This window comes from Capra hircus, assembly GCF_001704415.2.
Source record: "Capra hircus breed San Clemente chromosome X unlocalized genomic scaffold, ASM170441v1, whole genome shotgun sequence".
NCBI lineage: Eukaryota > Metazoa > Chordata > Mammalia > Artiodactyla > Bovidae > Capra > Capra hircus.
Genome location: NW_017189517.1, coordinates 24,898,436 through 24,911,196, shown reverse-complemented (window position 1 = coordinate 24,911,196; position 12,761 = coordinate 24,898,436). Strand labels below are relative to the sequence as shown.

General features: G+C 44.4%; 1 protein-coding gene across 1 annotated transcript; it reads left to right on the top strand.

The window, feature by feature from the left end:
• Positions 1–527: 527 nt before the first annotated feature.
• On the top strand, positions 528–8,954 carry PGRMC1 (progesterone receptor membrane component 1). Its single transcript, XM_018044217.1, has 3 exons — positions 528–1,155; positions 4,828–4,983; positions 7,657–8,954. The coding sequence occupies exons 1-3, from the start codon at positions 831–833 to the stop codon at positions 7,758–7,760; spliced, it is 585 nt and encodes a 194-aa protein (XP_017899706.1). The 5' UTR covers positions 528–830; the 3' UTR covers positions 7,761–8,954.
• The last annotated feature ends 3,807 nt before the right edge of the window (positions 8,955–12,761 follow it).

Here is a 12,761-nt window from a genome sequence, read left to right as displayed (position 1 = left end):
AAAGGATTTGGTGTTCCAAAAACGAACCCAAAGCAAATCAAACGATCTGATCTGTTTCACCAGACACTGAGGGAGTTATCAGATGAGGCCTAGGCACTGATTTGACCTATCCAGAGGGGTGTCTGCCCCACAGCATCTGGTAGGAGGATTGGAGAAAGGCCGCCAAGGGGAGCGAGGTGAAAATGGTTAGTCTGAGTCTCTAGGGTGGGAAAGGAGTTTAAGGAGTCAGTTTCCTGTTTCCTAAGAGAGCCTCGTGATCCCGAGGGTTGGCCGCGGAAAGGTGAGTCTTCTGAATGGAAGGCTGGGAGAAGCTTAAAGCAGGAGAAATGGAGTTAGTGTTTGGTTCGCATCAGGTGGCTGAGGGGACCTTACACAGAGCCTAGCAAAGCCAAGCGGGTAGGTGTGCGATGAACAACTAGGGGTAAGGAGGAGGGCTGCGTGATGCGTCGCAGTTGGCTAGAGGCTGGCGTGGGGATGGCGTGAGGCTGCAAGCAGGCCCTGCAGGTATTGCTGAGGGGTGTGTTCCGCAATCCCCGCGGCGGAGGAGGTAGGATCCGGCTGGGGGAGGGGAGCCACCACCAAACAGAGGCAAGGTGGGGGGCCTGAGCTGGGCGGGGCCTGACTGAGTCGCGCGGGAGCCTCGGCGGCCGCGGGGAGGCGGGGCTGAAAGGCCCCGCCCGTCCGCCTCCGTCTCCGCCCCGCCTGGCTCCACCTCCTCCGCTGGCTAGTCTTGGTCAGCCGGGCCCCGCGCTCCAGTAGCTCGCGGAGAGGGAGGAGAAAGCAAGTTCCGGATCCCTGCCTGTCCCGGCCCAACCTTTGCTCCAGCGATCATGGCTGCCGAGGATGTGGCGGCGACTGGCGGAGACACGAGCGAGCTCGAGAGCGGCGGGCTGCTGCATGAGATTTTCACGTCTCCGCTCAACCTGCTGCTCCTTGGCCTCTGCATCTTTCTGCTCTACAAGATCGTGCGCGGGGACCAGCCGGCGGCCAGCGACAGCGACGACGATGAGCCGCCCCCGCTGCCCCGCCTTAAGCGGCGCGACTTCACCCCTGCCGAGCTGCGGCGCTTCGACGGCGTACAGGACCCGCGTATACTCATGGCCATCAACGGCAAGGTGTTCGACGTAACGAAAGGCCGCAAGTTCTACGGGCCTGGTACGGCGGCTGGCCGGGGGGCCGCAAAGACAAAAGAAGGGGCCCCGGCACCGGGCTGGGTCCTGGAGACGCGAGGAGGGAGCGGGGCGCCCGGGGAGGGGCTGGAATGGTGTCCAGGCCTGGGAGGGCGGGGCAGGGAGGCTCCCCGGGCGGGCAGGGGGCCAGCGGCACCCTGGAAAGGCTGCGAGCCAGTGGGATCGCAGATTCCTGGTCCGCACCGCCGACCCCGGCGTGGGGTGGAGGAAGAAGACTGAAATGCTTAAGCTGGGGGTGGATGAGGGGGTGAGATCGTCAGTCTGGAAGGCGGAAGGTGGGGGGGTGGCACAGCAGAGCGCAGTGTTGGGGGAGTTTGGAAGGTATCGGGTTCGAGGGTTCCTGGAAGGAGGGGATGATGTCGGGCTGGGGAGAGGAAATGAGAATGTCTCGAGGGAAACATGATGGGAGGGAGGGCGAGAGAGGGTCGGGAGGTCCAGCCTTGGAGGGGCCGGGAAGGCCGATGACGCCAGGAGTAGCCATGAGGAATGGGGAGATGTGGGAAAAGGAAATGGGAAACGAGATTAGCAGCAGGTTGGAGCACTGTGCGTGGCAGTGAGTGATGTGTGTCCGCTCTGTGTGATGCGTATGTGGCATGTCAGGCTTGTGTGTGTGCGTGCGCACGCGTGCGCTAGCAATGTGGCATGTGTCAGGTATGTGAGTGGCATGTGTTTGGTATGTGTGTGGCAGACGGGGAAAGCTGGGAGGTGAACAGGGGAGGCTCCATAGGGGGAAGGGAGCTGAATGTAGAAGGCTGAATGTAGCGGTCGATAGGAATGTGGCAAGACCAGAAGGTAATACAGTATTACACTCCACAGCAGGAGAGAAGAAACTAGAAGCCAAAAAAAAAAAAAAAATGGAGGGAGGGAGAAGTGGGAGGATCCTGAGAAACAAAAGGGGTAGGGCTACGAAGGCTGCTGGGTGTGGGGATTTCGTGGAAAAGCCAACCAGAGGGGAAATGAGGGCTGGTTGACTGAGGAGCTGTTGGAGAGGGACAGGCTTGGTAGGGTCTTAGAAATGAGGCTTTTCCAGGCTTGATTGCAGATCAGAATCACCTGATGCACTTGAGGTACAATACAGATTCCCGGCCTAATCTCCCCCAAGAGTGGGGGAAAGGGGTGATCCAGAAATCTGCATTTTAACACGCCCACCCCCAGGCAAATTCGAGGAGTCTCCAGGTTGGGAAAGTTCTGCTTTACAGCATGTTTGGATCAGAGGAGGAAGGGGTTTTAGCTCCTCCAGTATGGATGCGTATAAAATCAGCGGGTTCAGGGAGAGGAGGGAGAGTGAAGAAGGCAGCAATCTGCCTTCATTCCCACTCCTGGTTGGTTTTACTCTCCCCCTCCAACTCATCAACATCAGATGTATTAAAGCACTCTCCCACGCCACAGTTTTTCCTTAATTTGAAAACCATACCTATATTATTTGTCACTTACAGTGGCGCACCTAAAGGCTTTATCAGTAAACATAATCGTGTAGATACCTGTTATGACCAAGCCACCCCATAAGGCAGTTGAAACGTGCCTGGAGCTTCATCATATGATTGTAGTTTGCAAAGTCATTGAGAGGAATGTAGGCCTGTGTACAGAGCTCGAAACTGGGAGTCAGGCAGCCTGGGTTCTCTGCCTTGTTGGATCACTCACCACCTGTGTGACCTGGGGCAAAGCCTTGTTCTCTCTAGGCCTTAGTTGTCCCTCTTTAAAGTGATAAAGATGGCCCATTGTGAGATCTCAGTCTCTACCTGCATGAGTCCATGAATCTGTAATATCCCGTGGAAATTACACTTTGTGTTATAAAGGATTCCTGAAAATGATTCATTATTTTTAGTGATGTTGTATGTATGGCACCTTTATGGATGCTAGGAATATAGTAGTGAACAAAACAGGCCTACATCTCTGCTCATGGAGCTTACATTCAAGTGACTATACATTCTGGTGGATAATGTATATATTCTCCAAAGATTTTTAATGCTCCCCTCAGAGTGTTTTCAGTATTCCGTAACCATAATTTCTAAAATGGTGCGGTCCAAACCCATTCACTTGACCTGTTTACCTTCTCTAGTGGAAATGGTAGTATGTAATGGTGATGAAAAACAACCATTTTTCTTCAGAATCTTATGTGCCTTTAAAAGTTGATCATACATTTCGTCTAATTTGTAAAAATAAAAGTGTCCTAGTGGATTGAGGTTTCAGGTGGCCAGGCCATATTGAAATGTGATCTGTTTTCATACTTGGTATGGTAGTTACCTGCAAACTTCTTCATATCTGACTTGCTGCTTGGTCTACCTTTGGGGAAACAACACATTGTTTAAAGTACACTGGATTCTTTTCATTTACTGGTGCAATATTTAAATAAGTCGAAAAATCCACTTGAAGTACATACAGAATGATTCACTGCTCTCTTAGACAAAAATTTAGTATCATTATGTATAATGGCAGTCAGATATTTTATAGAGTTTTCAGAGTCTTCAAACCTACCCAAACAGCTGACAGACCTGATTCCATGCCTTCTTTACTGACAGTGAAGATTATGTAACCTGTGGATAGATTTCTAAACCACAGATACTCATAAAATGATTTCTCCTACAGAGACCATACATTAATGTTCAACACAGTCTCGTCTCACAACCAAAGATCTCTATGAGACACTCTTGGCTCATTAAATTGTATCTGCATGAAGTGAAGTGAAATGAAGTCCCTCAGTCGTGTCCGACTCTTTGTGACCCCGTGAACTGAAGCCCACCGGGCTCCTCTGTCCTTGGGATTCTCCAGGCAAGAATACTGGAGTGGGTTGGCCATTTCCTTCTCCAGGGGAACTTCCCGACCCAGGGATCGAACCCAGGTCTCCTGCATTGCAGGCAGACGCTTTAACCTCTGAGCCACCAGGGAACATGTGTGAAATGTTTCTATTTACACTCTAGTGTTTCTTATCTTCCCAGGTGGCGTTAGTGGTAAAGAACCCACCTGCCAATGCAGGAGGCATAAGAAATGTGGGTTCAATCCCTGGGTCAGGAAGATTTCCTGAAGGAGGGCATGGCAACACACTCCAGTATACTTGCCTGGAAAATTCCATGGACAGAGGAGCCTGGCAAGCTGCAGTCCATAGGGTCACACAGAGTTGGACACGACTGAGTGGCTTAGCATGCATGCACGATTCTTATCTTCAGAAACCATAACTTTCACTGGTGCAACCCTAGTCCCTAGAACAGAGCCAGGTTCTAGGTTCAATGTCCAGAAGTTGAATTCTGACCCATGAACTATATCTTGGATCATTCCCTACTAACACCCTTCCCCTAGGAGGTAATCATTTATGGCTTTTTTATTAGCTATTTGCAATCACAAGAAATGAATGCTACAGTATAGCATTTTGATTTAGTTTTATTATATTAGTTTATTTATTATTTAGTTTTATTATATTTTGATTTAGTATTTAAAAGTTTAATGACAACAAGTCTTTGAGTATTCACTAGGTAATGAGCAAAGGATCCACGTCAATCACTTACGGTTTCCAAATGGAATTCAATATTCAAAAATGGGCTCTCCATGCTCATTGGTAAGGAAGCCGTTTCCTGTGTGTGAGCCACAGAGAAATTGACTGTCTAATAGACAATTGGTCTTTGGTTTGGTTTTGTTTTTAAAGAGGGGCCGTATGGAGTCTTTGCTGGAAGAGATGCATCCAGAGGCCTTGCCACCTTTTGCCTGGATAAGGAAGCACTGAAGGATGAGTACGATGACCTTTCTGACCTCACTCCTGCCCAGCAGGAGACCCTGAGTGACTGGGACTCTCAGTTCACTTGTAAGTGTTGTTTTTTTTTTTTTTTTTTTTTTTTGCCAGGGTCAGATTTCTACCAATAATGGGATTCACAGCAGTACGATAGTTATTACTAAGCAGCCTGCAGCTGTGGAGCATTTTGATAGGCTCCTGAATCTTGGACAGATCAAGTTCATGGCTTGAAGTAATTGTAGCAGTGCTGAGTCACTTGCCATGACTGCATCCCAATATCTAGCTAGTTCTCTGTGGAAACCTGGGTTTCTGTTTTTGAAATTTCTGAGGTTTGCATAGATTTTCCCACTAGGATTTGGTGTGCAGGGGAAATGAGAGCAGCCATCTTGGCTACAGAAGGATTTTCATAAGCCCTTACTTGTAGAACTTGCTGTTTAAAAGCAGCCCACATTGCTGTTAAAGAATGAGAGACTTGTATTGTACAAAACAACTTCTCTTTGAATCTAACTGAGCCTAACTATAGGCCTCATCTACAAATGATGCTTATAATCTGCCCAGCAACAATGGTGTCTACATTTTTTAAAAAGAAAGCAGAAAGGAGACGCTTGTTTCCTGGCTTATGCTATGGACCAAGGGCTTTGGGGGGAAGTAAGGATGGAGGTCAAGTTCAGATCGAAGAATTGGGAAATTGGCTTTTGTCCAACCCAACTGTTTAATGATCACTTTTGCAATATTTCACTGCTAAGAATTTGAAGAATAATCTTTCCAAGCTTTGAAACAGTATGTTAAGACAGTGACCATTTCCTTGAGGGTCATTTTTCATTGTAAATGTCATTTTCTATTTACTGTTCTCTATAATTTTTTTTTGCTAAATTGAACTGTTTTGAGAGTAATGCTGACCTCAGAGAGAGTTCTCTATTAATAATTAGCCAGGTATAACTCTACCTTTAGAGTTTGGATCCCAAGCTGACTAAGTGTAACTTTCAAGTCCAGAGGCAAGTCTTTGTACTCTGAAAACATAATTCAGCTATCTAACCGTCCCTCATTTTTTGCATCTTCAGGATGCCTTTGTAACAATAGATTGTTCTATATGAAACCAATGAGTTGTAATTCATAATTTACAAAGCTCTATTTTATAGGACTTAACTTCATCAGTGGGGTAAAAAACTGTGGTTCCCCCAACCCCTTAAACTAAGGCTGGTCCCAAATACTGTCGTGACACTTGAACTACACTCAAAACTGGCATGGTTCCTCCTTAAGGCAGGCTTCTCAGGTGCCACCCAGCTTTTATTTGTCTTGCACAGTCACAAGCACCCTAGGGACCTTTATAATATGTTCAAATAGGCAAGTTCTAATTGTCCCTGACTATTATTTCACAGCAAAGTAGCTCCAGTTACCTGATTAAACAGGTTGGTTACTCCTTTAATTCCTACCCATATTCAGAAGAGGAGTTCTCTTGACCTCTGACACTGTGATAATTAACCCTACCCTAACTTGGCCCAATAATACAGCCAATATGGTGGTCATCTGCTGACTCCGTCCCTCCTCGAGTCTCTCACATTCTGTTGCCCTTTTAAACCTGCATTCTCCCAAGTCTCCAGTGTTCTCCTGTTTCCTTTTCTACTGCCTTTAACCACATCTGGCTTTTTTTCCCCCCAGTTGAGGGAAAATTCTGTCTCCTGCTCTCCCCTTTATCCTGAGACTATTATCCTTCCTTCCTCTCACTTTCAGACAAGCATCTAGTAATCGTGGCCGCCCCTAACCACTGTTCCATCCCTCCTTGCTCTCTACAGTGTAGTTTCTGCCCTCACCATTCCACTGAACCTTCTGTCTCAAACGTTTACAGAGACCTGCATCTTGCCAACACTAATCGTCCTTCTCCAGTCCCTGTTGTCAGTCTCTGGTCACAAAGCCCCCATTTCGGTCCACGGAGTCTCCAGTGTTCACTTCCTTAACTCCTGTTTCCAGTTGCTATTAATGCGTCTCATATCCTTCCCTTTTCACCCCCATGGACACCGCCTTCCTCCTGGCTCTCGTTTCTCCCCATGGGGATCTGCCCGCTGGCCTCCTAGTCACCCTGTCCCTGGACTCTCCTGACTAATCTGCCCTGCCCTCTATACACAGTGAAACCGTTGTTACCACAGCACTATTTTACCTTGTCATTCCTTTGCTGTACACTTTTGGTGCCCTTTGCCATCTGTGGGATAAGTTCAGACTCCTCAGGCTGCCTTTCCACATCTTTCATAAGATTTCCCCACCCTGTTACGCTGGCGCTGCTCCCAGCCTCCTCCTGCCAACTCAGTCCCTTTATTGCTCCCCAGATATGTTTGGTCTCACCTGCATGCCTTTGTATGTGGCGTTGGCACTTTGTGGAAACCCCTCCTTCCCCAAGTCCTTCTACATATCTTCCAAAGCATATCTTTCTCCTACAAAGTGTCCTGCAACCCTTCCAACTAACTCATACCAAGCCCTTGCTCTGCTGAACATTCCGCCACACAAACAACCCACTTTGACATTACCTTGCACACACATTGTCAGGCATCACTCCCCATTCTATACTTCTGTCTGCTGAACAAAACTAACTCCCTGGGACTTGGCTGGGACTGTGGTATAAACTGCCTTCAAGAAGCCCAACATGTTTTTGTGTTGCTTGTAGGCCTCTCGTAAGTGCTTTCAAACGAAATATGGTAGTGGTTTTCTCCAAAGCGTGAGAATGACCAGTTGTATCATCTTCTTTTCTTCCAGTCAAGTACCATCATGTGGGCAAACTGCTGAAGGAAGGGGAGGAGCCCACCGTGTACTCAGACGAGGAGGAGCCAAAAGATGAGAGCACTCGGAAGAATGATTAAGGCCTTCAGCGGAAGCATATCTATTTTTGTATTTTGCAGAATCATTTGTAACATTCCAGTCTGTCTTTAAAACATGGTGATTTCAATATTTAGAAAAGTTTTGAACTTGCTGTACATTTTTTAAATTAACATCACTAGTGACACTGATAAAGCTAACTCTGTCTTAGAATGCATGATATGTTTGTCACAAATCCAGAAAGTGAACTGCAGTGCTGTAAGACAAACTTTATTACGGTTTTTCTTCTATTTGTAGTCAGTGCAGGCTGAATTGGAACTTGTGTTTCCTGAGAGACGGGTAAAACATGGGTATTCCCCCCAAACAGGTTTAAACGTTACATGTGTGAAGTCCTTCAAGCATCAAGAAACAAAGAATGGACTTTGAGTCATGATATTCTCTAAAGATAGAAAATCCTTTATTTCTCAGTTGACCTAACTGCATGATTTCTGTTTTCTCTACCTCTAAAGCAAATCTGCAGTGTTCCAAAGGCTTTGGTATTGATTAAAGAGAGCGGTCCAGTACAAAATGAAATGTCAAAGCTAGACTCAACCACAGGTAACCTACTTTCTCTGTTTGGGGACAGCATCATTGTCCTGTGCTCTTTGGAACACTCAGACGCCCTCACTTAACAGTAATCTCCAATGAGGCTGAAAATAGGATCTCAACATTCCAAAGTAAGCTTTGGCGAAAATCATCTGGCTTGCCTAAAAACCAAAAATACATGAATAAGATTGTAGGACTATTTTCCCCATCCCTATGTTCTTGGTTATTTCACATGATTGGACATGCAAGGAGGCCGTGTAGGACAGGAGCAGATTACTCTCTAAGAGCCTTCACACACACCCCTGAAGAATGAGGAAACCATACACATTCCTGGCCAAGTGGTTTTTAAAGTGTATACATAACCTAACAGTTATGCTTCTGTTGTTACAAAACTATAGCCACTGCAAGAGTTGTAGTCAAGTGTCTTGGTCTTTGATATTGGTCTTGGTTAACAATAAACTTAGCTTAAGTAGACTGTACAGTTGTATGAATTTGTAAAAGTATTATATGAATAAATAGTGAGGTTTCAAACTCTTGTAGTTGTAGTTGAATAGTCATTGTATTTTCTTGTGAACTGTGTTTAATTGTTTTACCTCAAATCGGAAAACAAAAAGAAGTGCTTTGGTCAGTTAATAAAATGGTTTTACCCAGTATAGTGTGGTGGATTGATTGCCTTATTTCTTTTAAACCTTAATCTGTGTTTTTTGTCTTCCAAAAGAGACAAGGAAAGGGGTACAACTTCATAGAGACTGCACACCAAAAACCAAGTACCAGCTTATCCTGTTAAAATGGTGAATCGAATTTACTTTTTTAAGTCAGAATTTAATAAACTCAGAGGCAGACTTCTGCCTTGAATTCTATAGCAAGTTTCCTAAGGAGTAACTCTAGTGAAGACTTACTGAGTGCCAAGGCAGGTTTTGTTTTTGCTTTAAGTATCATCGGATTAGGAACGTATTCAGGAACCTTATGGTCACAAGTTGATTCACTTCATGCCAACAGAAGGATATGAGACTTACATATGCAGTCGGTTGTATAAACAAACAACCTATTACTCTGAAGGTTAGTGTTTTGCCATTTTCATGTGAAAATTGACAGACTCTTCTTACAAGGGAGGTACTCCCTGAACCAGAGAGGGCTCAGAGCTTTCCAGCTTTTATGTTCTCAAACCATATTGCCTGTTTTTGTTGTTTTAAAATGTGTCCTTTTCCCGCATTAGTTTTCATCCAACAAATATTTGAGCTGCCTGTTTTGTGCCAAGCAACCTGTTAGGCCGTATGCTTTGGGGGAAGGGGAAGGAGAGAAAAACTGGGCCACCGTTGCAGCCTGAGATTAGGCTACTCCTTTTACTCAGTTAAACAGGTTTGTCTGATGCCAGGTGGAAAACATCCAGAGCCTGGTTAAAAGCTTCAGCCCCAGATAGTCGGAATCCCCCTCTTCAGAACTAGACATTGTTTTGATTACAGGTAAAGGGATATTACTATCAGGCAGGCCTTTCCTGTAGAAACTTAAATCCAGCTCACACAGTTGTAAGCTATATTATGTAAAAGGCACCATTTGAGAAGATGAGGGAGTGGTGGTTACAGCCATGGCACCAGCCATGCCAGCCAGGGAGGGGGCCAGGTGAACAGCTGTATCCTCCTCTGCTTTCTCCAGTCCCTGCCTAGACACCGTCTTCTCAGTCCCAACATCTGAGGGTCAGAAGCAGCATTTGCTATGTGCTTGCAGCATCTCTGTGGCTTCTCTACACAATGTCATGTTCACCTTACCTCAGAGGGCCACACTTCATGCAAACCCTCAATCCAGAATGAGCAAAAATAGCCTTTGCTGTCTCAGAAAGAGCTCGTTCAACAAAAAAGCTCTAAAGTGCCCAGTTGCCCTCTAAGGTACAGTCCGCCTTTGTTACAGATATTTAGAAGAAATTTGCTGTACATTTCGTGTGAAAATACAGTTAATTCTTTCAGGATCAAAGACTGATCACTGAAGCCCCCCACATCTGTAACTGGACTCCCCATCCCACACCCACACATGTTTTCAGAAATTGGGTAACTCCTACACTTTCACCAAGGCCTGAAGTGTGTGTGTGTGTGTGTGCTCAGTTGTATCCAACCCTGCAACCCCATGGACTGTAGCCTGCCAGGCTCCTCTGTCCATGGAATTTTCCTGGCAAGAATACTGCAGTGGGTTGCCATTTCTTCCTCCAGGGGATCTTCCAAACCCAGGGATCGAACCCACGTCTCCTGCATTGGGAAATGGATTCTTTACCACTGGACCACCTGCGAAGCCCTAAAGGCTGAGGTGAAATTCTGTGAAATCTGTTTTTCTAGCTATGAAGAACTGATAAAACCTTTGCTGGGAGAATAGTCTTAAGTCAAAATACCATGATTTTCATTTATCCAAAATGAAAATACAACTGTGTTTTCATGAGTTCTGACAGTCAATTGCCATTAACTGGCATCATAAAGGGAGAAGTTGCCTCAAAACAGTAGTGAAACCAGGCATATTTTCAAAGAAAATATTACTGCAGGTGTGTGATATTCTATCCAGCACATCTGGTCAATGAACAAAGATTCTACACTATGACAACTTTATTTTTAATATATCTGAAAATCAAACGTTTTATTTCTCTACCAATGCAAATGACAAAAAGGAGCAGCAATGTTAGTGCAAAGCAGCATACTACAGGTAGAAATCTCCCCCGACCACACACAAAGTGGAATCATCAACATTTAAAAGTGAACATTTTGAACAGTCTTGCAACAAATGAAAATATATTTATTTGGTTCTTAAGTTCAAAATTACCAGGTTACAATGGCTTTCTACCTGAGGAATTCAAACAAATGTAACGAAAACACATTAACAGACTTTTAGCTAATTCTTAAAGCACTATTAGTAACGCATACAAGGAAAAACGTGAAAACACCTATTTAAAAAGACAGATTAAAGTTCCAGCCCTTCACTGGACATAGGAAAAACATATGAGAAAACTTTTGCACCACTTAAATAACAGCACAACAAAGAATAACAGTGTTTAAACAGAAAGTGAGTATCACATTTTCAGTTCTAAATCATTCCATCCATTTGAAAAGTTCAGGAGTAATTGTTCACATCCTTGTTTAAGGCCTACACACACCAAAAAGAGAGATTTACTCAAATCTAGAATGCATTACCACAAAACATAAAAACCTAAAGTTGTATAGAAAGTAAACACAAAACCAGTATTTTTACTTTCTTCTAGGTCCCAGGATGGTATTTAGACCAAAATTTTACATAGAAGTGACTTAGCACCAATTCTATTATACAAAAAATTTTTTTAATTGCACATGCTGTATTCTGCAATGTATTTTTTATGTCTGGTTACTGAGCAGCAAATTGTTTTCATGCCTAAAATCTCTGCAAAGAAAAATTATCAAATGACAGAAGACATTGAGTTGTTTTTTTTTTTTCTCTTTTCCAAAACAAGCATAGCTGCTTTCCATTACAAACCCATAATGTTCTTTGTTTCAAGGGCATGAAACATAAAAAAAAATAGGGAGGTTGGGTCTCATTGGAAAAGAATAATACCTGGTTGCCACAGGTTGTCTGACAAAATACAAGCTGTTATAATTTAAAGGCTACTCCAGACAATAGTATTCTGAACATTAATAGTCATTGCTAGTCCTTAGAGGAGAAAAGGCAATCACCCTAGGAGTGATTTTTCAGATTGGACAAGCCAAGCCTAGTTGATGGCTTGTGTGACTCTGATGGCAGAGTCACTGGCTTGCAAGTAGAATTGAATACAAGAGAGCCAACAAATAAATGAATGATTTGAAGATTTTCTAGGCGTTTCAGATATCAGGTTGCTCAAGAGTCTGGTTACAAGCACACATCGTGCCTTATCATTCTGGGCAGCCACACTGACTGGTGTCCTACTTTGGCTTGACCAGCTGGTCCTTTTCTATGGACTATCAAGTAAGGACTGTTTGAAATGAATCATGTAATATGAAAATGTTGCCTTCCATTACTTTGTGGATTAAAATACCTTTTCCCGCTGCAGGCAGTCTAATGTCATTGAGGTCTTCAATTGCCATGTCAGCTATAGTTTTGTTGGAAGAAAAAAAGTCATCTACTGCCCCCCCTGAGTTCCTAAATCCAATATAAGGCAGAATGACTCAGCCGAGCTTTCAATAGAACATGCACTGCATTAAGATGTATGTCTTTACGAATCTATAAAATATATCAATTTAAAAACATATTCAAGGAGTCCAAAATCAGTATGTAAAAAGATAAATTGCTTATGTTAAGAGTTTACAAATTCTGCACACATACAATTTTCCCCCCACTAGAAAAGTATGGGCTTTACCCTTGACTCTTCCTAACTCCATGGCATTATTGAGGGTTGAGGAGGCACTTGTTACTGTTTTATAAAAGTCAGTTTGGGGATATTCAGCGGCTTTTTACAAACTGATGTCACCCAACCCTGA

Coding starts and splice junctions, on each gene's coding strand:
- PGRMC1 (XM_018044217.1), top strand. CDS start 831: ATGGCTGCCGAGGATGTGGCGGCGACTGGCGGAGACACGAGCGAGCTC. Junction 1,156..4,827: donor CCGCAAGTTCTACGGGCCTG/GTACGGCGGCTG, acceptor TTGTTTTTAAAG/AGGGGCCGTATGGAGTCTTT. Junction 4,984..7,656: donor CTGGGACTCTCAGTTCACTT/GTAAGTGTTGTT, acceptor CTTTTCTTCCAG/TCAAGTACCATCATGTGGGC.